A 26028-nucleotide genomic window follows, 5' to 3' on the forward strand; every position below is an offset into this window, starting at 1 on the left:
ATTCCTTCTCCTTACAGTAATCTTAAAACTAACAAAAGGGTCTCAAGCCTGCTATCTGCTCTCATCTTCCAAGAGCACATTTTGATTTCCCCATTGAATTTGTTTTCATAGACACCTTCACCTTGTTGCACAGGTGGTCAAAGGGGCATTATTCCAGAAGAACCTCCTGGGACCCAGCCATGAACAAACCTAGATAATTACCAGGGCCCGAGAGCCAAAGGAAACATTTACGGCAATTGTCCAAATTCTTCTTCTTTGCATCACTATAAATATTGATCTAAGCAAATCTCATTTAGCAGAGGCATTAATAGAACCAAGATGCCTTCACAGGCGTGCACTTAACATGCCCCAATCCCACAAAACAGTCTAAGAGCTTGTATTCACAGCTTTCGGAGAACTGCAGGCTGTTTACTAAAAGCATGAGATAAGGCTCAACACAGACGGAGGAAGGCAGGCACGTGGTGCCTTGGAAAACTTTTGCCATGCAGAACACAAAACATTCCTGCATGCACTTTTAGTTCATGCCTAGAAAATAAGGGGGGAGAAATCGCAAATAGGTTTGGTCTAACACCCTGGCCATCACTGGACAGAGGGCAAAATTGCACAGGAGTAACCGAAGAGCGGGATGCCCGAGACATCCCTGAACAGCTAGTGCTGGAGCTGGTGCGAGCTGCGGGACTCTCTACAAATAGATACTTTCTTCTTTTTGTCAGGGAGAACAAGACAGCCCTTAAAACACGCTGCTGCTTCTCCTCCCACTCTCCTGCGTGAGGGAATGCTGTTCTGGCCTTGGTCAGGATGAGAAGGTCGTGTGCTCTCTCAGGTTGCCCAGCTGTTAGGGCAGAAGCCCAGCTCCTCCTCCTCTGGAGCGCACTCTGATAACCGCCACCGTGCAGACTTACTTGCCATTTGGCTCCAGACTTGTGAGGAAACCAGGACCCAGGAGCGTTGCTTGAAGGGCATCTATTGCAAGGACCTTCCTCGCTACAGAAGAGCATTAGGGGGCTGAAGCACATCCTTTCTTTCATAACCAATTTGGTCAGACAGCCCATCCCTTCCGGGGCTACAGCTAAGTGTCCAGAGATCATTTCCTAATGCACTTCTTTGCACTCCGGAGCTGAGTGACTCCCGCACTTCCACTTGCCCAGACGCAGGGCTCTGGGGATCAGTCACAGTGCTGGTGATGGGACTGCCACAATCAGCATCTTCAAACAGATATTGAAGCAAAACTCTACATAGAGGACTTCTAGAGCAGGTTGGAAAACTCTAATCCTATTCATAACAGTGGGGAGAGACAGAAGAGGGGTAAAAATAAGAGTAGTTACTTTTCCTGAAGAACAGCATCAGAGCACCAAACTACTTGGAGGTGAGCGACCAGAACATGCAGGCATGTGCTTTTTTTTCCTTTTTCCTTTCTTCCAGCGAGTATTGTGCTCAACTCGGAATTTACAGTTAGCTATAAAACACAAACACAATTACAAAGTTTCCCACTGTGTCCATTTAAACACAGCTACGTGTGGGTGTGGATTTGTGCTTAACGAAACGAGCCACTGGAGAGAAGGCACAGCAGCGCCAGCAGCCACATGGCAAGTTTAATTTCAAGGGAAGAACACCTGATGTCTACATGCCTATTAGTAAATAATTAAAAAACCAACCCACAGGTATATGTTCTGGCTTCTTTATTTAAGAACATTAAGTACACCGTTATAAGCATCTCTGTTAGGGGCATCTCACAAAACTTCTTATGGGATTGATGGGGAAGAGTGCCAAACCACGGCACGTGGGTCTGGTTGAAATGGCAGTCAGGGAGCAGCGAGGTTGTCACCCTGTGGGCAAGCACTACGCAGGGCACCGGCCTTCGCAGCAGCCGACCCAGAAGCAGCTGGTAGAGCTGCACCTACAACGAGGACGAACAGAAGCGTGCTCAGCAGAACTGTGCTGGGAAGAGCGACGTAAAGCACACACATGAGTCACCCCAGATCAAGTCAGATTAAGTTTATTTATGAGATCATTTTGGACATTATCAGATTGAAAACCGTTCTCTGCCTGAGCACCTTGAGGAAATACACAGAACCCAAAATGCAGGATGACGATGACGACGACAACAACAAAAATCCCGAAGCCAGGGGAATGCCCGGCTAATTGACAGGGGCCTCAGAGCAGCGGCACACGTACAGGCGAGCTGCTGGGCAGCTCGTGCTTGCAGAGCTCGCAGCACATCTGACGCTTCTCCAGAGGGGACAGAACTGTTTACAGGAAGCCATTTGTTACAGGGGCCTGCCTCCCCGCCGCCCCCGGCGACGTCCCTTTCCCACCCCACCTTTCATCAGCAGCTTATCTAGCGCCCGGCCGGCCACAAAGCCCATCCAGGCTGGAATTTGAAACCGGAGAGTCTCAGACACCACGGCCAGGGCAAACGGTGCCGCCATCAATTCTGGAACCAAATTTCAGGGAGTTTTGATTCTATTTGCACGGGGGCTAATGAGTAGCTTGGGATGTGAACGGCAGCCCCACGGCATAATTCTGAGGACACGGTGAGAGATTCTCAGTCCGCTGCTCTAATTATACAGGCAAAATTGGAATAGGAATGAGAAGAGACAAGAACGGGATTTCAGGTCCCCTGTCAGATTAATGCCATCATTTTCCCAAGCACTGAAATTCTGAGGATTAGCCAAAAATGCATGAATCACCTCCACCAAGAAAGAAAAAGATTCTAAAAAAAAAAAAAAAAAAAAGTGTAAAAATGAAGCAACCGAGTTTCCCGGTAAGCAAAGCTGTGCACAGAGCCACCACTGCAGAAGCAGCAATCACCAAGCAACCGTTCCGTACAGTAAGACCGTAAGGCACTAATAACGCTCCACTCGTTACAATCGTCACGTGACTAAAAATTGACATTCATAAATTAAAAAACAAATCACCGTACATTTTAAAAAGGCAACTTTTCCCATTAAAAAACGTTTCAGATTTTCAGTTCCAAGAATTTTTGCGCCCTCGTCCCCCCCGTCCAGGCATCGCTGACTAGCTGGATCGAGTACTTGATCAGAAGTTCTGCTGAAACATCCCAAGGCAAAAGCAGAAAACAATTTGTTGAGAAGTTATTCAGTGATCCCATTAACAGCACCAACAAATGTTAGAGGTGTCAGCCAGCTTCCCTGCTTACCGCATTACTGCGAAATGCTTAAATACTCCCATACTAAGTGCAGTCACGTTTTCTGAGCTCACTTGCATCTATTTTCCTCTTCAAGATACAGCTCAGCTTCAAAACGCTGGAGTCTGAGGTCCCCTGTGCAGCCATAGGCAGAGGAACATGGGAGACAGCAGCACTTGCTTCTTGATACTGTTCCACGAGGAAGCTTCCGTCCCTGTCTGGAAGCCCATGTCTGAGAGCAGCCAGGTCCCTTAAATTCATTTAATTCAGTTCTGATTTTTCCCTTGCTGGAGATAAAAGCAGTTGCCTCATGAGAACGAAATCAGTGACACCAAATTCTTCAGTGTCACCAGACAATCCCATTTTGGTCAGTATTGATCAAAGTTCAGAAAACAAACTGGTAGTGAAAGTATTTGTGTCCCGTTACTGATCCCCAAAGCCATTCAAGGTTCCTTTAGAGGCAAAGGATCCGTTAAGGCTTTTTCTCAGAGATCACAGTAAAACATTATCCAAGTATTGCACGCTATTTGTCTGCTTAAATATTTAAAAACTGAAATCTCATTTCCCAGAGATTAGTAGTAATATTAATAAAAAATGCTAAAAACAAATATGGAGTTAACCTCTCCATGCAAATCTACTGGAATATGAGAGCTATTAGCTAGGGGTAGCAGAGGTCCATCTCTGCAGAGATTTAGCAACAGTATTTTTGAAACAATTGGACAGCACAAATTCCAAGTAGTTTTGCCCTGTCTAAAAGCTACATAGACTACCCATGAAATGCAGTGTATGCTTTCGCCAGCACAACAAAGCATCAAAATTCATTGCAAGACAGCCTCCCAATGTCAGTTTTAAACACCTGACCTTTGGCCAGGACATCCAGAAATAAATAAGAAAGGGTATAGCAGTGAGACCACCCAGCAGCAGGCCCCAGTGTGACTGCTGGCAGGGAAGAGTCTGGTAGGCTGGGACAATCCACCAGCCCCGGGGATGGTCTGGCTTAGATCAGCAGCTCCATGATGTGGACGGTCTCAGGACGGGTATTTGGTACTTCGATATTGAGCTCGGAAAGGCAGGTCAATCACATCTCGCAGAGCTATTTTGAGTTCGTCCAAACCTGGAGGATGAAACAAACGAGTCTCCCAGAGATCTGATTAGTGTCCCAGCTGTCAGGCCCAGACAACCGTTCTCCCAGAGGCAAGCAGAAGTCACTCAGCCAGCATCCGCAGGCGCCGCTCATGCAGAAGCAATCTGATCTCCCTCACTATTAACGGTGAAATGAACAGGATTGTTGAACTCGTCTGTGGAAAGAAGCATATCCAGGACAATTAGCACGCAGCAACCACTGCCGCAACCATCCTGCACTCCAATGAACGTTCAAGGCCTTCAGAGAAAGATACGGACTAAAAGAAGTGACAACAGAGTGACACAGCAGACAAAATGTCTGATTGCAAAGAAGCTCCTGTGATTTCAGTTGCCATGATCTTTTCAGGAAGAAGCCGAGCTCTCCTCCTTCCCAGAGGCCTTCCTACTGGCCTCCCCTGCTAGTTACCAAGGTGGCTTTTGCCATCATCAGCAGAGACACTGAAACAATTCCTGCTGCTTCCAGCAGGGAAGAACAGGTGAATCGAACAGTGTTCGCCACCCTAGCAATGCTGAGGAGATCAGGGCCTGAACCATCCCCTCTCCCACTGGTATATCAGGCCAAGACACTTTAATTTTAGTTTCAGGATCTTCATCACTCCTTCCACTAACCTTCGGGGGCTGACAGACAAGCAGCTCTCGGAAAACATTAGGAATTACGTATCCTGGAGATGAATGAGGAAAGTCCTGCCTTGGAAGTCAACCAGGTGGAATGAACTTTTGGAAACGCATACAGGTATTTTTAGGCAAGTATTTTTGGATGTCTGCCAAAATCTCAGTTCCTGTTGAGCAATGTGCCTTTAAAGGCTGTAAGAGGAACCCCGTTGATTTAGACACCCACCCTGAGGCAAAGGCACACCGCAGACCACTGATAACTGCACCAAAGCTTGCAGATACTACACAGACTGCGTGCTCACATCACAACGTTTAGGTTCTCACAAAAACTTTCTACTGCAAATTGAACTTCAGCGAAAGAATAATAAAAAAAAGGCTGTTTCTTACCATTAGAATAAAGAAATAGAAAACCCACATCCATCCTAGGTTCTCTTGGATCAAGGACACTAAATACTAAAAAGAAAGGGAAAAACATTACTCAAACTGGGAAGATAAGCATGACTCTCAGACATCACTCTTTTGTTTTCTAGAATTTGTGGGCTGTTAACACTCCATGAAGAGCTGATCACAAAACCTTCCAGCTGATCTTTTCCTGTCAGAACAGATGAGTCAGGACAGCAGCCTTTCTGAGCAAAGCCCACAGTCTCAAAGCAGAGGTACCATCCTGAAGCTTTACAGTAACTCGCAGCGGCACAGAGACAGAACTGAACTACGGCTTCAAGGGGTGACAAACTGACTCTGCTGAATACAAGGTTTTTGAGCAGAACACTGGGACATAAGTGGATATAAGTACTCTCAGAAGAACTAAAAGCTCTAGAATGGCTTATAAATTACACAGGACACATTTTCAAGAGCTGTGCAACTGCTAACTACTTAACCCTTCAGCGTAGGCAAGACACTTGAGACTGCAGTCCGTTCCGAACTGCATCCTGGTTCTACAAGCCTACGCAGTCTATAAAAGAAAATGTATTCCCTATTAGCAGATTTATATTCAGCTGCTGTACAAGGGCTTCCCTTCTTCACTTCTGGGTACATTAGCACAAAACAGGGTCTGAATTTCCAACACATTCACTGTGCGTTTGCTGTTATTCACACACCCCCGGAATGTCGTCATGGCTGTCTCTGCTGAAATAAACGCGAGGTTAGAATGGGAGGCGGGTGGGATTTTTCAGAACTGAAGGCCCAATTTTTATGGTGACGGAAGTTTCAATGGTATGTGTGGGGGAAGAGAGAAGCACTGAAGACAACGTAGTAAGAAAAGTGAGCGTAGCAGCACACTGTAATATGGCCACGAGGCACTTGTAATTTTCCACGCTTAACAGATCTAAGTGGCATCTCTCTTATGAAAGAGACAGAACGATTGTACTCGTCAGGCAATAAACGACGAGAACAAATCCAAATCCCTTCAGAGAAAAACTCGTGTGCCTTGCCTAAGTCGTTGGTATTTTACCAGCACTAGAGGATGCCTGGAATAGAACTGGCTCTGATCCTCCTACTAAGTCCTCCCCTCCCAAAGCACCACTGTGTTCTTCCACATAGCTAACGCTTGTATTTGAGAAGTAAAAATGTCCCCAGTGGGCACACTGTCAGCTTCCTTTTCTGCAACAGTCTAGTCTTCAGGCCCCTGGCAGCATACTTGAAGGACTATCGCAGCAGGTGGTGCTGGATTTACAGGGTGCAAGAGACAACCACAAATAAAAAAGGGGAACCAAAAATAAGAGCAAATTTTAAGTCACTTTGTAAACACCATACCATTCATAATAGGCATTTTAATTTTAGTCAGTTATATAGGTAAACTTTTCTGTAAGCAAAGGTTTTGCCATTACCTTTGAGCAAAAATCCCAAACAAGTTTCAAAATATCTTATTTTTACTCTTCATGAAGCTGACCCTGTCTTGCTTTTTTCAGTTCAGGATATGAATGTCTCAAACTCATTTGATTTATGAAATTGCTATAAGGTTAGCAGTAGGAATACTTAGCTTATTTGTTAGTTAAATTTCTTCCACTGGAAACATAAAACACATTCCCATGGTTGTTTCTTAAATAAATGCATACATACCTGCCACGCTCCACACAACTTTGGATTGAGGAGTGAACTAACCTCTCTAACCACAACAGACTCTCCGTCTCCTTCCCCACACCTGTTTCGCTTTGCAGCCTCACCTGGCCCACTGCAGCACCAATACTGCCAGTTCCATCCACAATTCCCGTGACCGTCGCCAGAGCCTCGCTGCTGCCTCTCACCAGGTCCTGACGCCCCAGGTCAGCAGAAATTGCGGAACTGATCATGTTGGAAGGGCCTCCAATGAAAAATCCTGAAATTGCCGAGATAACAGCCTTGGTGCAAGGGGACGGATTCTCAGCAGAACGTCCTCAAAACACAGATTCTACCATGCACAGCTCAGGAAAAGGACTCGTTCTAGGGACAGTGCTCACAGACTAACTGCGGGTAGAAGCTTACCTTCCCAGCTGAAGAGCACAGTCCTGGCACACCGCGCATACCCAGAGTATGCGCACAGAAATTGCCAACAAGCTCATTTTCATTCAGCAGCAAAAACAAGGTAATTAGATTTGGCACTGCAAGAGCAGTCAGGATGCACCAAACTGAATACAAAATACTACTTTTGAACAGCATGCGTATACAAACCCTCAACACGAAGCAGATACAGACACGTCCCTACTTTGGAGCAGTACAGCCCCATGCTATAGCCTCATTCTCCAAGGGCTGGTGGAGAGATGGAAGAAAAAAACCTCCACAGGACAGAGAGTTCTGAAATAGGAGTGTTTGGAAAGAAAGGCTCTATTCATGCAGGCTAATCTTGATTCCATAACACAACATCATACGCCTGTGAGCACAGAAAGCTTGTGACCTTTCGCAGTACACAGGGCATTTGGGGCTCTGACAAACACCCTCAAATTCGAGCTGCAGCTCACGACTTTGCATATATCTCATTCTCTGCTACAGGTGATGGTTCCTGTAGCACAGGTAGCAGCAATTAGCACGTGTCCATGCCTCAGACAGCAGGTCACTGCTAGGTATTTTGGCATAAATCCACCTTCCATTATATTGAGCCAAGACAGACCCCTGTAGTTCCAGTCCATTATTCTATATAGTCTATAATCTGTATCTCCCTTTGTTAGGCAGTTTTTCTACAGCTTTATTCCAAAAGTAACATAAACTGGGCTTCAGATGGTAATCTTTCTGCAGAACTGGCAGAGATGACAGCACACAAATGCATTGCCACCACCTACACGTGGCGTTACTGATCCTTGTACAATGCACATATACACACACATCACATACATACACATATAATGCCTACTGGCCTAACGGTGCCATTTTAGGTAATACCTGTAATCGTCATGATCACAGCATTGATAGGTTTGTTGTTGGGAGAACCTGCAGGAGAAAGACCAGATAAGTATAAATAAAACACATGAACTCGAGAATGCCATTTATTTAGGATCAGAAACAATTATGCACACATCCAGTTTCAATCACCTTTCCAGTTACCTACAAAGTAACAGGGGCTTCTACGTGACTAGACTTCTACAGAGATTAGTCTTACTGCAAACACATTTAGAGACTGAAGGTCCAGAAGCTCCCTGACAGCACTTTACAATAGGAAAAGTCACCTCTGCCATTAAAAGTTTGTGCCCTATTTCATTATTAGGTTTGCCTGGCTCTGGGTTCCAGCCCTTGTTATGCCTTTTTCCACAACACAGAGCTTGCTCGTGTCAAGAGACACAGGACTCTCCTTGAAAGGCCACTTGAACAGTAATAGAATCCTTTCCGAACAAGTTAGACACAGACTCTCCCACCGTAAAATACTTCCCTCAGCACCTGAACAGCCTCTCCCACCCATTCTGAATTTTCCAAGGTCTTGTTTAAATTGCAGAGATTAGATTTGGAGGTAGCAATCCAGCAGCTGTCTAAGCAATGCTGAGCAAGAAGTAAAAAACCCTGCAAAATCCCGTATCCAAACTCCTCCTTACAAAACCATGCCTGGGTATCTGAGGGTTCTGCTTCCCCTTCCAGGAGCCATATTGTGTCCATGCAGCTGCTTTCCCCTCACGGTTCCTCCGTGCTTCTCAGGCGTTGTTTTCTCCAATACCTCCCCCCCAGGCATCATCAGAACTCCCTACTCACTGCCCCAGCGTCAGGCCACGCATGGTCAAGTTACCATGTGAGAGACAAGTTGCAGCCCTGTTCATATATTCTCAGCCCGTTATCACTCTCATGCACAGCACAGCACAAGCATAAAAACTCTTCCTAATTTGGCCAATGGAAATTTAATTATGACACTGCAATAACTCCGCATTGTACCTGGCTCAATCATTTCGTACCTGGCTCAATCAGTACCTCATTTCGAGCCGAGCACAAGACACCTGGATCTCTGGCTGCTCTGCTATCTAGTACAAGCTTCAAACCTCCTCAGCAATAAAGCTGTATTTGCTTCCAATTCACTTTTGACAGTAATGAGTTAGCACAAGAGCTGCCAAAACTCCACCAAACCCAACCCTTGCTATTTAATGATTACACCTCCCTGGCCTTACTCTGAGGCCACCTGAGTAAGTCAGCATGCCTCTGAAAAGGCACACCTCACAGTTCACGTCCAGCTCTGGACATGATTTCTGCCCACTGATCTCAAAGCGCTCTATAAAAGCTGTCCTGTATCACCGCCCCATTTTAGAGGGAAACACACATGAGAGAAATGGCATCGAAGTGAGTTAAAGCACTCTGGTACCACTGGAGAATATGTCTCAAGATACAAAACTGCTACCCTTAGAAGAGCTTCCATAGATGTCTCACAGAAACAAGACGGGCCTGCCCTACTCGATTTACCTGACAGACTCCTTTCAATAATCAATAACCAAGAGCTGTATCTACTGTAACTGGCAGAAACTCTTCAATTTTACCACTTACAGGAGCATAAGTGGTGAAGCCTAAGAGCTGCTGCCTCTTTGTAGCACATGTACTTCAGCACAGCTCTGTCCCCAGATTCTCCTTCCTCTTACTACAGAGGCACGCCTTTGATTTCCTGCTCTGCCAGTTGTGGTTTTGATACAAGGACGATGCCAGAAATCTCACTGACACTGGAGAAGGATTAGTACCATAACTCACCGGCGCAGGGCAATCCTACCGCTCAGAAAATTCTTTTCCACCTCATTAACCAGATAACAGATTTCTTTCTGTGCAGTGCCACACACCAAGTAAAGTACACCACAAGGCACCACCCTGATCCAGAAGCAGCTTCAAGACCAGAGAACAATCCGAACAGGCTGTACTTTGGTTCTCTTTAAGAAGCACCAAATGAACCCCTGACTACTATACAATAAAAACATACTCACGGCTGTATCCAAAGAGGGAGCCTACAGCAAAGAGCAGGCTAATTGCTAGCACTGGGGCTCTCTTCTGCAGCACGTCAGAAATCAAGCCCTGGATAGTCCCACCTACAAAAAAAAGAAATCATCATCAGGCTTAGGATGCTAACACCTTGAACGTAGCTAAGTCATTTTACTGAGCCCAGCGGCCTCTTGCCTTCTCATTAAGGTAGTTTTCAGGACTGTCAAGAAAATCTACGTCTCCTGCCACCCTTACACCCCAGACACAGAGACAACTGTACACGTAAGTGGTCCAGACAGAACAGAGAAAACTACTCGTGCTACTTTCCCAGGAATTTATTACTTCTTCCCCCTCGTCTTGGCATGCAACTAGTCAGTGCTCCTGCTTTCCTTTTCTTTCCCCTGTAGGACCATCACAGCAACCACAACTCTGGATGTGAGCAAGCTTAACATTGTAGCTGCTTTCTTTAATAGAAAGTACAGGAAAAGGCAGTTCTTTTTCACAGGGAAAGCATTAAGCACACAGGGGGGCTCACATTCCCTGCTGTCTCACCTACTTAGGGTAGGTGCAGAGCTAATTGCAACAAATTCTGATAGGCGATACAAATCACCTCATGCATCTCTGCTACCTCCACAGGAACTGCTCTGCTGGTAAAAACTAGAATGTTTGAGAAAGCACAATAAAAGAAAGGCCACAGAGACAGAAAAACCGACCCTGAAAAGACCAAAACAAGGATGTCTATTCTAGGAAAGCTAACTGGACTAGGTAATAAAGCAAGAAATTGAACACAGGAGTGTGGAAGCCTCATCACATATACAGTACGTTCTTTATGCTGGAGGAATAGGGGCAGATTTTGCAGCCAGCAGACACAAATGCAATTACATTTGATTTCACTAAAGATAACAGAGTTGTGCCCGCTCTATTGAGTTTTGTGCTGAGCCTGTTCTTAAAAATATAGGACAGAAGGTATCGTACAGAACCCAATAGTGCAGACCTCACCTCTCCCTCAAGGGTACCTGACAGAAAGGAGGTAGCAAGCAGTTGAGACACCTTGTATGGGGCACTTTTCAGGAAGCCCTAGCAAGTAAAGAAAAATGCCTGCTGGGGGTAGTGTCTAAGAATGCCACACTGTCCTTTAATCACACGTGAACTCTTCGGGGGACATTTTGCTATGCATTTTAGACCACGGCCCAGCAGCCACATACATAACTGGCCTTTTTATATATTCAGTAAACAGCTACAGCCCACTGAACGTGACTGCTCTGAGCTGCATTTGCTGTCTCGCATTTTCAAACGCTAGCAGGGCAGCTGCAGGAAGATGTCATTCACTTGCACACTCACCTACGATTCCTCCCACATCATACCAGATGGAGAGCTGGTCAGCTTCTGCTTCTTTCCATCCAAAGTTGTTACTGAGGTAGAAGGGCAGCCAGAAGAAGAATGAGTAATTCACCAGTTTCAAGCAGGCATAGGCCAAAGAATACTGGAACAAAGAGTGGGCCAGAAAACAGTTAGCACTTGAGAAATGCAAGCAGCATTTCTGCTTCTTCCCATAAAGCTCTACACCCAGCTGAAGCTTTCAGAGGGAAGTGCTTCTGCATTTCATTTAAGAAGGCAGCATTATGAAAGCTTAATGCTGAACATCAAAGGGAACCCAGGAATACAGAAATCACTGTCAAGAAGGTTATTTTCACTGAATGCAATGGGTTAAAATGCTTCCCATGCAATCTTGAGAGGAACTGACACCAGGCTTCAAAAATAAAAACCAAAAACCACACAACAAGAAATTTAATTCACCTTCTAAAGAGAAGGGAGCCAACCATATGACATGAAACAAGCCTGAGATTTAGTCATCTGTGCATCATGCTGAACAAAGTTACGTGAAGTAGTTTCTCTGCTGCTGCCTTTTGCTGTTCAGAAGGCTCACCTGCTTACAGCACCAGCAGAGAGAGCTTCATTCATGACCCCCAGGTAAGTATTCCAGGACACAAGAGCACAAGGTGAAAGGTTTGGCCAAAGCTAAGCACATGCCTCCAAACACAACAGCTGAGACAACCCCCTGCCTCTGCCTGCTCCTTAGCTAGCAGATCTCCTTCTTTACAGCCTTCCAACAGTTCCTTCTCCGGGATCGCTGGCCCGGCATGCAGCAGGATGAGGCACGCTATTGCAGTAATGCCTCCTGACAAACACTGGCACAGCACTTTAAGGAACCCATATTTGAAGAGTTAAATGAGTTAACGAAACAATACCCTGCTAGGACCACAGCTTTTGAGGCTGTATGTGTACGCAAGCAGTTGTCCTTGAATTTTAAAAAGCAGAATATTTTGATACATCAAACACCACAAATTCAGCTCTTCTGAAATTCTTCTAATAAATACATCATTTTTGCTGTATTTTCAATGCTTTTCCACTTTTAGAGGAAACAAACTAACCTTCATCACATATGTAACGCGTAGGAATGGCAGAGTTCTCCTGCCTCTGGGTGTGAAGATTTGCACTGTACAAAGCAATATTTATTACAACATGCTTAGAAACTGTCAGCCAGATTGTCTGACCAATTAAACACTGAATTGCTAGAGGCCCAAGGGAAAGCTGTCTACACCGAAACTTTTCCAACCACATCACTCAGCAGGAGAAGAGAGCAACTACAGAAAAATAAGTCAAATAAAATCTTTGTAGAATTGCGACAGAGCTTTGGAGGTTCTCTCAGCATTTGGCTTCTAACTCGCTGATTTGACAGCACTCCGGCTTGCCTGGTCACTGATCTGACATCAGATAAAACTCACAGGCTCAGGGGTGTTCACATTGCTGTGTTAGTACACAGAAGATGCCCTCTAAATCCCAAGTATAGAAGCAGCAACACCAGTTGTACAGTACCTCCTTATATTCTGGCCAACGAAAAAAAGCCACACCAACTGAGGCAGCCTCGACCACTGCTTAGAAACTTAAGGTTCTTTGTATACCATCCCATTCTTAGCACCACCAAAACCAAGCCATAGTTGATACAGCATCTGGCTATATTAGGCAAGAACTCAAGATGGCTACATTTTCTTTTGCCATCCCTCAACCAAGGTCTTAACAACAGAATTGTAGTTGTTCAGCACACTTGGTGATGACAATTTACCCAATCCTTTCTAGGTTTTGCATTGCCTTCATCACAACAACCAGCTGCTTAACCCATTATCTGACACTACCGTCCATTCAGTAGTTCTGCTTCACGATCAAATCCCAGCAGTTCACACTGTGCTAAACCAACCCTCCTGTCCCTTCTCTTATACTGGCTCCAGTCTTCAGAGGGCATATAGTCCACTTGCACAGAAAACTAACAGTATTTTTTAATGGTAGATTAATTTTTCTACTGGATCAAATCCACAAACTGGGCAACACTGTCAATGCAGAAGTACAAGTTCTCACACGGGACAGGATGAGGATATGGGGAAATTGCATCACCAGGCCTTGTTTCCAGTTGTATTTTAAAAACACCCACTTTGTCACGCTACATCATGTCGATTAAGGCTTTTCAGGCCAGATTTCTGCTCTAAAGTAACTAAAAAGCACACCCAAATATCAGTGCCACAGAGTTTGGTGCGATGCTCTGCTAACAGTAAGAATCCATTTTCTTGGGTCAGTGCAGCTGCCTCACCAAGAAAGCATCCTACAACCACTGCCTTTGCTCACAGACTCCCTTCTAAGGTCAGTAGCAAAAAGGGCAGGATCTGCTGCCCTGGTTGGCTCATTGCATGCACTGAAGGAAGCAGGAGACCCATGGGAAGAAAAACATGCAACCACATACCAGGACATTATTATAATGCATATGCACAAAGATAACTGCCCCAAACCCAAGGTTTTAGCAGTGTAAGTCAAATGTTGATAACTAAAACACACGGTCAACGTGTTAGCAATCACGTCAACAAATGCTGACAACACAAAAAGTCAGGATTAAATTTAACAACATAAAAAGTCAGATCCCACTCAAGAATCTGGGTCCTCACCAGTATTACACCTGGAAGGCAACAAGCCTGGAAAAAGCCAATGGCCTTTGGCTGGCTGTCAGTGTCAGCTGCTTGAATGGAGTAGTTGCGGTCATCATCATCCACATCGTCATCACCCATTAGAGGTCTGTTGGCATCTTCCTCGACACTACCTTCTTCGTCTGCTCCAAGCTCAGGAAGGCCTAAGATACACAGGGGATATGCAACAGGGACAAGGGACCGCAGACTGCTCACCCTCTCCCCACTCTAAAGCTACGCTCGCTTCTCGTAAGCGATTCTCACTTCTAGCAGTTCCCTCGCTCTCCCATACCTCCATCCTCTGGCTTAGAAACTCTTCTAGATGGTGTTCTGCAGTGCCGCCAGGTTCTACCCTTTATCTTCTAACGCTCTTGAAAGTATTCTGTCTGATCCTGGCGCCGGCTTTGTCTGTTCTCAATGTCTGGCCATTAGTTGGAAGACAACACATTAGTGCATTTCCCCCCTTATTTTGTTGTTGGGACCCTTCAGCCTGGCTCCTGGCTACCACCTCCCTTCCGTGTGGAAGCAGAGCGTGCCACCAGCCGCTCAGATAGCTGCTGCCTGGAATGAAGGCCTAGGGACCGCACTGAGCTTTCTGGGCTGCTGAGCATTCATACGCACACTCTTTATGGTGGTGTTAGTGCTACCAACTTTACAGCCTTTGCAGGCACCTGGGAAACCCCCTCCATGGCCCTGTCAAAGCCCGAATGTTCTTTTGTTCTCCTGTTACACACAAGCCACCACCTCTTCAGAGAAGGACCATGTTCTGCCTGAGAGCTGTTTAACTGGCTACTGGGAACCTGCACACGAAAAGCACTTTCCCTTCCTGCTACTGAGCTAAGGCCTGCCACAGGTTTTTCCTGCAACAGCCAGTTATTAGTTTGCTCACTGTTTCTTAAAAAAAAAATAAAATAAAATAAAAATACTGATTTTCCAGGTGAAGGAAAACTGAGAGCTAGGCACGTCCTAATGGAAGCATTACAGCCAGGCTGTTTCATCTTGCTTTGAAAAAATATCCGGACTCTACATAGATGATGCACAACGGCATTTAGAGTGATCTTGGTAAGGAGAGCATTTGCTGCATTAAATACACGAAAGTGGAACACCATTTCGTAAGAATCCTGAGGATTAGCGCTGTCAGAACAAGCAGCACTTTTTGTACTACATGGAAAGCTGCAAATCTGCTTTCCATGAAGGGACTGAAGTGCTGCAGCCCTCTTCTACTTACCCACTTCCTTTGGTGAAGTCAGGAGCCCAAAGAAGACAATGACTCCTCCAGCAAACTGGACTGAGGCAGTCACCAAGAACGCATACTGTAGATAAATAAGTAAAAGATTGTTTTTAAAAGGCATTCAGTCACATGGGCTTCCTTGATCAACGAGGATCTCTCTATATTCCAACCCTGTCAGAGACTAAATACAGTCTGGGTTTTTCTAACTGTATCCATAAAACTTGGAAACAAATGACCTCTGCATCTCCTCAAAAGACTTGGTTCTAGCTAGGCTGAAAGACCACATGGAAAAAGCTGCTTTAGTTTACTGAGGTGTCAGCAGTGATGAAGGAGCTCACCCAGCACAACCACAGATCCAACTACTCTGGAAGGGACTGCTCAAAAGCATGGTCAAACACCAAATTCAGACCGGGTTGCTCAGAGGTCTGTTCAACCAGGTCTTGAAACCCTCCAAAAGCAGATTCTCCAGGCTTTGGGCCCCTGTTCCAGTCCTCAAGTAACTTCACAGTGAAATATTTTTCCAAACATCCAGCTGAAACCTTCCCTGATTCACCTTGTACAGTGTTTTTTACTCTCTCACCCTGCAGCCCAGAAAAGTCCGGCTGTGATTTCTCATCAGCCTTCACACAGGCACTGGAAGGCTACTACTTGGTACCCCCTAAGCCTCCTCTTCTCCATCCTGAACAAGCTCAGCCCTGTTTGTCTGTCCTCATAGGTCATGTGCCGCAACATGCAACGGTTCACAAACATTCCCTGTATTCAATTGCCTGCCTGCTGCACTACAGCGACGTAAACCCAGCAAGAAGCTATGTCTCCATGTCTGTCAAAACCTCACCACTACTCAGCAGCAGTGAATTCAGTTTAATGAGAACCTGTGATGGATGAAGAGCATTTTGAGCCACCCAAAACAGAAGAGGGTACACGACAGCATTAGGGCTCCTCAAAAACATCAGTCATGTTTGCCGAGAAGTCTCAGGTTCATTCCTCCTAAGTCTGAAGGGTCAGGAAAGGAATACCCCTTCTATTCTGCCTGCTGCTTCCTACCACAGAATTTCAGAAAATGAAACTGGACACTCAGATAAGAAGAAAAATATTTCTATTATCTTTCAGAGACAAGATAAGAAACTAGTCTCTGCATAACCCAGACATGCAGCCCTAGCTAGAAGCCAGACAGCAATACCTACCTCATAGCCATATTTGAGAACACAGGAGGCAAGGAATGCCCCAAGGATATTTCCCACAGATGCACAGGCACTCCAGAGTCCAAACACAAAGCCTCTCCTGCAGAAACAGAAGAGAATTTGGAAGGGAGGATGCAGGGAGAGGTGACATCAGGAGCTAGACAGACATATAACATTAGAATGAACTTCAATTTATCTATAAAGTTACAACAGAGTAACTTGGGGGCACCAAATCAATAAGCAAGAAATGTTCTATCCTGAACCATTTGCATTACAGCAGAAGCAAGCTGGCAATATCAGGATTACAAGCCATGACTATAGCTCATCTGCAATAGCCCCAAGTGACAGGCTCAAAACTGCAGTAAAAGTTAGTTTCCATTTGGTCTCCTTAGCGGTAAGTGGTCAGAAACAGGTTTTCCAGTGGCAGGACAACTTGAATTCAGCCACTCTGCACTACAAAACTTTCCGAGTTCGACCCTGTGCCTTTAGTACACACAACTGTGTTCACACCAAACTGTTCCATGGCTCCAGAAGAAAAGAGAGAGTGGTAACTAGAAAGGCACGTCTCATCCCACATTACTTTCATTCTGACCTAACAGTTGACAAAATAGAGTTGCGCCTTTTTTATTTGAGACTTTCGGCTCAGCCTGTACTCAACGAGTCAGAGAAGTGAGTCACTGAAGAAAACTCAACTTACCCAGCTTTTCCAAACCAGTTGCCCATGACAGCAACCACGCAGGGCCAACCGGTGGACTGCAGCAAGCCATTCACAATCCAGAGACAGCAGTAGAACCACTTGTTGTAGAAATGCAACCATTCCGTGAGCGTGCCAAAGAAGAATACCTAGAGTGGAATTAAAAAACAAAAACAAACAAACCCACAACCACACACACGCACAAAAAAAGAAACCATGAGACTACTGCTAGAAGCCAGGAGCGAGGCGTTAAAGAAATAATAATATTTCAGGGAGAAGGTCCCCCACAGGGGCCAGGCCAGAGCTAGGCCTGGTATTGTTTGAGGAATGGCTCAGAGCTAACAGCACCCTCTGCTGAGCCACCGCAGCACTAACTCCAGAGCCCAAACAACTCGTGAGATACACGCACTAGCAGGGCACTTCCACTCCCAAAGACTTATTTTTGTAAATAGCAGTCCTAATCGGAGAGAAGAAAGGCAAATACTTGTAGTAACAACACTAAAAATACAGTAGCCTGGTGATTTGTTACTCTACTGACATCTGAACCCACAAGGCTCTGTGCAAACACAGAACCCTCAGTAGTTCTTTATCTCAGCAAAAATTAACATAAATTCTACAGCTAGATTTCAAATTACTGCAAGTCCTACTGTAAACCAGTCCAAATAAACACCCTTTGTGGCATACCGTGCTCGATGCGTGGCTGTGGTCACACGTTTGCAGAATGCAATAGGCCATAGAGGGGTTTGTAGCCGATGGCTAAATCAAAAGCACTCCACACACTTTACCACTACTTCAGCAACCAGAAAGCCACAACGAGATAAGACTGATTCATGCGGATCCGCAGCAGCTTGCACCTGAAGTATGCTTTTGTTTTAGGCAGACATACTTTTTTGACATATGCCCTCCTGCCAATTACAAAACAGGCAGATGAATGCTTAGCATTGTTAGCACGCCCTTTAAAGAAGGGAGCAAAAATTGCATCTGGAGGCAAAAAACTTGATGACAGCATACGTGGGCTTGGAGAACAGCTGCAACACCAGGCAGTCCCAAAGTGTCCAAATACACCGATCTCACACAAAAGCTATTCATCAAGTCTCTAGACAGTGCCTCAAACTTCGGAATTTCCTTCTGACACGCTACCCATAAATAGGTATTTCAGGAAGAGCTGAGTCATCTCACGTAGCCTTATGCTTGATACAATGAAGTAGCAGCCAGGACAGAGTTTTACGCGGAGACTTTGAGACCACTGAGCTACAGCTACAGTTCATGGCAAGGTTCACACAGAAATAGAGCCTCTGCTCCTAAACTAGGACCCTGCCCTTAAATCCTGACGGAGATGTTTCTAAATCACACTAGTATGTTCCAACTTACCACCAGAGCAGATGAACACATGCCAAAAGACAAAACCCAGCGTAAGTTCAGGCGATCCCCAACAATGCCACTGACAAAGAGACCCTAAGAACAAAACACGGCATCAAGTAAAGCCACAAAACATACATCCATGGCCTGCAAGAATTAAAATGAAGTAGAAGCTGACCCAAATGCTACTATCCCAACTTACTGTTTGGTTTTAACCACTTCTGCCACCAAAAAATCCCTGCTTTTTCAAAGTTGTTCACTAAATTTCTTACCTTTAAAAATTTCAACTGAGAGCTCTTGGAGAGACAGAACTGCCTTTCCCACCCACCGATGATAGGGGTGTGAGAAAGTTTGAATTGACGGGTAACTCTTGCATTTGTTAACAAGCATGTTCACATGGGACACAAGCATGGACAGAATGGACGGAACGAAAGGAAAAAAATCTGAACTAAGCTTTTTAACTGCATTAGTCAGAGCTAAGTGAGCCCAAGAAGATCCTGCTAATCTGCTCCAAATGCAGATGCAATGGCCCCCATCAAATTTAACCAAAGCTTGGCAGCTTTGGGTTAGTTTTACTCACCACAGCATAGGAGAACAAAAAGATAGTGTCCAATGTTCCCAAGAAGAGAGTTGCTTCTTCTGCATTTGGAAATAAATGGCTGCTGTTCCAGAGCTACAGAGAGAAAATTGTAACAAGTAAGTAAACAGGTAGAAGCAGGGCTGGTGGTATTATTGTTCGATACAAACTGCAACTCCAAAGCAGAAGAGCATCCGGCCCCAGCAACCTTCTATTCCTCCAACACTTCAGTTACCAAATCAAGAACAATTCTCATGTTATGTACTACAGAAAATGCCCAGTGCCACTTTGTTTCACTTTTAACGAACAAGCTAGCAAGCCGTGTGAGAAATGCTAGTCCTACCTGGAGCAGGACAAGTGACATGGCAATGCAAACCCTACTTCTAACAAGCTAGACAGCTTCCTACACAGAAACACTGATGAGTATCTTAATGAATAATACAATAAAGGCACATTCTGTTTTATGTGCAATGTCTCTTCTGTAGTTATCTTACTGTCCTCACTAAATGAATAATTCCCTTATAATATTTGTGGCAGCAACCATAATAAGAAATGACAGACCACAAACCGAAAAGAAAGAGCACAAGAGGAACAAGGGGAAGAAATAGACTGGTCGGAAACTATTCACAATGAATTCCAGTCACTAATTCTGTTATTTTTGTGCTTACCCTCAGTTTCATTTTATTTGCAATATGATCAAAAAAGGGAAAAGACTCGATTGTCCCCAAAACAAGATTAGTGAAATCACTGGAAAATAGCAAGCTTTGAGGATGACTTGAATGAATAACAGTAATTAGGACAAAGTTTTCCTCCCTCCCCACTGTACCCCCATCAAAAAACAAACAAACGAACAAACAAAAACACAAGCAAACAATCCAAACCTGACCAATGCATGCATCTAACTCAACTATCATCAGTTTTAGCTTGATTCTCCCTCTCCAGAAGAGCATCCTGTACAGACAACACTAATTACACATCTTAAAGAGATTTCATTTTGGTAAAGCCTATCAACACAGCTGCCGCGTAAGTCTCATGTGTCAAAGAGAACTAATAAAGCCCTTGAAAAGTATTTGTTGCCACTTGAAGCCACCAATACCTCCTTATACACCGTTAGCTTTCAACTTTTAACCACAGTTTATCCTTGGAGTTCCAGAAGCTATTAAGAGTCTTAGAAAGATAGGAGATTCAAATCTCTTGTTATTAGACTTAAATTCATTACACAACCTCCAGAGGACTTAGAAATCTTTAAAGGCTGAGGAGTACAGATCTAAGTTGTTCCTCTAACAAAAACATACCAGGGTCTACTCATGAAGCAATTGCAAAACATTTTTAAACAATTATTTTTAAGTATAAAAATAAAGAACAACTGTACAACTTGTACTACAAGATGTATCAAAGTTCAAAACTGACAGCATGTTCACGTTGTTAGTCTGGTCCGACAGCCTATCAAAACGCACTTTACTGTTAAATGAGGTAACCTAAATTGATGCCAAAAGGAAAGGAGGGCCATTTTGACCATTTTTTCTTGATTGGACACATACACTTAAAATCCAGCAAAAAATTAGATCATCTATATAACATGAAGATCACAACAGCTTCCAAAGCGTTCTAGTTGTTTGGATGTCAGTTAAGGAACTAAATATAAACATCACATAGTTTGGTTTAGCATCCCGGAGAGGTTCATTCTTTTTTGCCATACTATGAAGTCCAGGCCCAACTTACTATTTTCACTAATCACAAAAAGTCAGCATTTATTCCTCAGCCAAACGTTCAACTAACTGGTGGTTTGTAATGCAGATGAAGCTGACCTGGAACTCCCTGTCGCTTCTCAAAAGCACCAGGACAGGCCACTGCTAAAAACAAGCATACTCCTAAAAGGACTACAGGTACGAGCTAGTGGGTAGTTCCTGCGTTCCCATTTGTGGGGTGCAAGCAGTACACAGCTTCCTTTTCCGCGTGCAAATACTGCCAAAACTCCCACAGCTTTCACCGAAGCTAGGATTTTAGAGACATCGGGTACTGGATGTTCAGAGTTTTGGAAAATAATACCTTTTAGATACAAGAAAAAACGCCATTTATGATAAGCAGCCAGTACTTCCCAGAGAGCCGCCTTCTCTCCTACACTGACTACCCCCTTAACAGGTCAGCAGCCCCACCACCACCAGAAAGCCACAGCCAGGATGTTAAGAGCGCTGTAACCGCATTCACTGCTCACGTATTGCTGCTGACACTTCAGAGGTAGGACCCCTCTTTCCCCCTCCCTCACCTCCTCCCTTCCGATTACTACAGAGCCTTTCCTGTGGTCCCCATCTCCATCGGAACACCAATTTCTTGGCAAGGTTCTCTCTGGGGACCACCTGGGAAGATGTCACCATCAGCTGACGATCCAGAAAACAACAATTCAGACACCAAGTCCCCACTCACGTTCAGAGAAGTGTCTCTCACAGAAATAAATAAAAGGGCCTCTTCAGCACCTCGATCTGAGCACACTGGAAGTTACCCATCTTTCTTGGCACCTGACAGCCCCTCATATCCTTACCTCATATGGCCGGAGCTCAAGGGCTGTGCTGTTTAGGCAGGAGGGCGTCCATTGGCTCGAAATGCTGACTTTGACATTACTGAATGTCTTCCTGGAAGCATGGAGCAAGGAGTAGCTGCCAGAAAAAACACACGCACAGTTTGGCCAGATCTCCGCAGGTCAAGTGGGAAAGGGTGAGACTCAAAATTCAGATACAGGCTGTCTAAGCAGGCAGTGAGCAGCAGAGGACTGACAGTTTTGGAGATAGTTGTTAGTAAGAGAACCCCCAAAATTACGGGGGGACACACTGATTTTAGTGGGGAGGTGTGAAACAGGGTCTGGACTGGAAAGGAGTTCCTCTCTTCTTTTCAAAAGACAAGATAACTGTGCAACAATTAGGAAAAAAATAATAAAGAGAGAAAAGAACACATTCATCTTGGTAACCACCATTACGAGTGCTCTCCCAACAACAGATTAAGCATCAGTGGCAGCATTGCTGTGAAGATCAAAGATACCAACGAAGCAGTTTCTATAGAGAAGCAGCACGTTTTTCCAGCTGTTGTCAGTAGGTGTAACAAACAAGCTTTCCACACAAATCTAGGTGACCCTCAGGTCTGAAGCAGAGAAATCCCTGTTCTAGAGGCCTGCCTGCCCCCTGCAAACAACACTTAAAGATGATGAGAGGACCCCAGAAATAACAACAGAGCATTCCTTCAGTCAGATCAGACATTAAATGTATTCTGAGCACCAGGATTTGCTTCCCGCCCCCTTTCAGCCGCATCCACCCTTCTGCAAAGGACCACCGTCTGCGTGGCACGGGCAGTCTCGCCTTTGGGGCGAGCCCTGTTTGTGGCTGGACTCCCCAGAGGCACAGCACACATCGCTCCACTACTGCAGTACTCCCTGACCAGTTGTCACTAGCTTTTGAGTTTGTTTTCAAGGCTCAGAGACACCCTCGTTCTCCTTCCTTGGACGCGCTCTGTACCTCTCCAAATCGGGTGAGATGAACCCCCCCCTCCGTGCAGAAAGGCGCTCAGCCTACCTGAAGAAGGTGAGCAGGAAGACAGCAATGTGGTGGTGAGTGCAGTGGGACACCAGGCCCCTGTTTGCGGGCTGCCTCCGCGAGCTTCCAGGCAAAGCCATGCTCCAACCCTGCTCCTGTCCTGGGCCACAAAGGTCGGATGGTGCTTAGGTCATTTTTCTTCTCACTTAAACAGAAGAAGGTGGGAAGGGAGAAAAGAAAAAAGCATGAGAATTAAAGCACAAGTACAAAACACAGTGCTGCTCTCCAAACAGCTGGAAGTTAGTAAGAATGACTCTATGACGTTTCTTCCCAATTGGGCTCACGTTTCTACTCATCTCATCAGCTGTGCCTTCCTTGACATTTTACATGCCCAGAAATGTTTTTGGCTCTCATTCTCCATGTACCCCCATGGTTATCCTCCAACCCGCTTCTTTTTTGTCCTCCTAGCAGATTCCTCTTCAGTGCCCATCACCAAAGGAGTTCCCCCAGATCTACCAGCTTTACCCGTTCCCACGCCAACAACCATTCTGTATCGTTTGCACACGCAGTACACTACAGAGTTGTCATAAATAAGCTAACTTTCCGCTGCCACCTGTCTGGCTGTAGACCAGTGAGTTTAAGTCAAGAAAGCAGCATTTGGTTACTGGTTGAAAAACGGTTTTGGATCTAACTGCGTCCTAAAGATGTTGCTGAGAGAATACACCCAAGGGTGGACGTGCACAGCTAGAAAAGGGAAGTAGCTGTGAGGACAGTGCCAAAATCCAAGAGCTAGACACCCTGCTCGTTCATTCTCAAGCCCTCCGTTGTAGCTCTGTCACTAACTCATGGCAAGTCATACTTCACTGCCCCTACCTGTAAGGCATGGGTGACGTCTGCCCAAACGTCCGGATACCAGACACTACCATCATTAAGGCTATGATACACCACACCGTTCCGTAGTACTGGCTCAGGACATGCCAATCCCACTCCCTCAGATGTGCTGGCACAGTTTGTTTCTGCAAACAGTCAGGGAAATGACCCAGCTGGGCAGCGAGGTGCTGAATGTCTCTCCACGCCTCCCTTTTGTTTCCTTGGCAGGGAGCTTTTCGGCTGGACTTCCCTGCAGCAGCTCACAAAGCAGCTGCACAAACACTTGCGCCCGTGCAACTAAGCGAGCAGTGCAGAGGAAGACACGCTACATACCGGTGCCGCTGCTGACGGCAGGGCTCGATGTAGCTCACACCAGTGGCCAACAAGTCAGTCGGGGGGAGCTGCGTTTCAGGACACTGCAACACCTCACACATGCTGACCGCAGAGGAGAGGCAAAGAAATCCACCACCCCTGTTCCAAAGGGTCACAGCAGAAAAGCCCGTATTCCACACAGACCTGCTGCTCTTCCCTTTAATAACCTGTAAAGGTTTCGCCCAGCCAGCTTCCACCACCAGCCCTCCTTTCTTGTTCTCTCAACGACGACGTGTGCCTGCCCACTGGATGCCAGGATCTATTAGCCCTCACCAAAACTGAGGCTAGGTCTCCAACAGAGCATACGGCACGGAGACCCTCTGAGTAACAGGGACTCAGCTACTACATCTTGGAAACACCGGCACACAGATTTACTGGACCCAGCATGAAAACTGAGTGGCTCTGCTCAGGGGAAAGCAGCACCTGCAGCTGGAGCTGTGGCACGGCGAGGCTAGCCCTGGGAACAGCCTGCAGACTGCACGGGCTGGCGGTCAGAGACAAGAGCTGCTTTTCCTTCCCTGTTTCTTCTTCCCCCCCCACCACGCAATGGCAGATAACAGAGGTCTCCGGAGGAAAGCACAACACCACAACTTGTGCAACGCCGAGGGAAAAGTTCCTTCCTCGTGTAATCAGTTTACAGCCCGAAGCACGAGATTTACTACTCGCTCCGTGTCACCATATGCAAATATAGCTCTTATTTGTCCAAGATACCCGACTTTTTTAAAGCCAAGTCCTGGATTTGACCTTAAAGCCACGTATATTTTTACAGACCCTGCTGTTGCAATAGCCATTCCTCAGAGCTTTTCAGCCTCGGCCAGCTTTCTCAAAGACGACCTTCTGGCACACGATGATGTTTTTCACTCGTTTACAGACAAATTCTGGTATCTCTTCTCTCCTTTCTTCATGCTGCCTTTTCCCCAGGCCGAAGAGCCAGCCAGCGAGGAGGCTGTCCTCGCAGACCTGAGAACACCACGTTCATTCGTACCGCAGGGGGAGAAAAAAACAAGGGGCAGGACAAGCCCCAGAAATCAAAGCAGCGAAGCACAAACCTTTAAGAAAGGAGGAGGGCCGCCTTTAGGGTGTCAGGCTGCCCTGCCTGCTCGCTCACGCTGCTTGCCCTCAGCTAATGGCTCTTCTGAAGAAGCTTTTGCTGAGCTTTCGGCAGTCCCTCCGCTTTAGGTCTAAATAAGCCCCCTTAAGCTCAAAACAAACTTCCTTAACGCCACCCTGCCGCCCCACAGAGCGGGCACGGAAGACCGCAACCAACATTCCCGGGGCTGCCAAGGCACAAAGCGAGCAAACGGAAATATTAAAAAAAAAAAAAAAAAAAAAAGCCAAAAAGCCTCCTTTCCAAACGGGGAGGGGGGAAGAAAGGCGCCCGGAGAAGCCGCGGCCCCGGGGCTGCGGTCGTGAGGGGAGCGGGGGGTCCCCGCTCGGCGGGGCGGGCCGGGGGGCGCTGAGGGACCCGACCCCGAGTCCCGGTCCCGGCCCCGGTCCCCCGGGGCCGCCCCCGCCTCGCCTCACCCGGGGCTCCCCCCCGAGGACCGGGAGCGGGGCTGAGGCGGCAGCGGGCAGGGCGCGACCGCTCAGCCGCCGCCCGGCGGCCCCCCCGCCCCCCGCGGAGGCAGCCCGCTACCTAATAACAGCGACAATAAAGAAATAAAAAACCACCCAGCCCCACGTACCGAGCCCGGCCGCCAGGCCAGCCCTCAGGAAGTCCCGGGGAGGCGGCGGCTCTTCCGGAGGCAGGGTCCGGCGGGCACGGCGGGACTTGTAGTCCTGCACCGGCACCGCCACCGGCACCGGCACCTCAGCGCCCCGGGGGTCCTCGGCGGGCGGCAGGGCGGGACGCGGGGGCGGCTGAGGGGAGCCGAGGGCGGCTGGGCCGGCAGGGGCTGGGCTCTGTGGGGCGGCAGCGAGAGGAGGAGGAGGAGGAGCAGGAGGAGGAGGAGGAGGAGGAAGGG

The 26028-nt window shown here is 46.4% G+C and overlaps 1 protein-coding gene across 3 annotated transcripts; it reads right to left on the bottom strand.

Annotated features, from left to right (window-relative positions):
• Positions 1 to 1980: 1980 nt before the first annotated feature.
• Positions 1981 to 25966, bottom strand: SLC37A3 (solute carrier family 37 member 3). Of its 3 annotated transcripts, XM_035568547.2 has the most exons (16): positions 25750 to 25778; positions 24836 to 25024; positions 22862 to 23027; positions 21841 to 21955; positions 19305 to 19397; positions 18737 to 18820; positions 17369 to 17514; positions 16675 to 16771; positions 15488 to 15572; positions 14242 to 14423; positions 11591 to 11732; positions 10255 to 10356; positions 8255 to 8302; positions 7066 to 7217; positions 5291 to 5356; positions 1981 to 4446 (listed from the first exon to the last, which is right to left on the bottom strand). In XM_035568547.2, exons 3-16 carry the CDS (start codon positions 22960 to 22962, stop codon positions 4354 to 4356), a joined length of 1506 nt encoding a protein of 501 aa, XP_035424440.1. In that variant the 5' UTR covers positions 22963 to 23027; positions 24836 to 25024; positions 25750 to 25778; the 3' UTR covers positions 1981 to 4353. The 3 variants fall into 3 exon arrangements, with proteins under 3 accessions (XP_035424440.1, XP_035424439.1, XP_050570068.1); XM_035568546.1 differs by lacking the exon at positions 24836 to 25024 and having other exon boundaries at positions 25750 to 25966; XM_050714111.1 differs by lacking the exons at positions 7066 to 7217; positions 24836 to 25024 and having other exon boundaries at positions 25750 to 25805.
• Positions 25967 to 26028: the final 62 nt, after the last annotated feature.

The sequence above is a fragment of the Cygnus atratus genome, chromosome 1 (genome assembly GCF_013377495.2).
Source record: "Cygnus atratus isolate AKBS03 ecotype Queensland, Australia chromosome 1, CAtr_DNAZoo_HiC_assembly, whole genome shotgun sequence".
In the NCBI taxonomy this organism is placed as follows: Eukaryota; Metazoa; Chordata; class Aves; order Anseriformes; family Anatidae; genus Cygnus; species Cygnus atratus.

Excerpts from the sequence above, each read along its gene's own strand:
- SLC37A3 (XM_035568546.1), bottom strand. The coding sequence starts at position 22,962 with ATGGCTTTGCCTGGAAGCTCGCGGAGGCAGCCCGCAAACAGGGGCCTG. Across the intron at positions 11,733-14,241 it reads GCCTTCCAGGTGTAATACTG|TATTCTTTGGCCTATGCCTG; the intron begins GTGAGGACCCAG and ends TCTTTGTTCCAG. Across the intron at positions 10,357-11,590 it reads TGATGTGGGAGGAATCGTAG|GTGGGACTATCCAGGGCTTG; the intron begins GTGAGTGTGCAA and ends TTTTTTTTGTAG.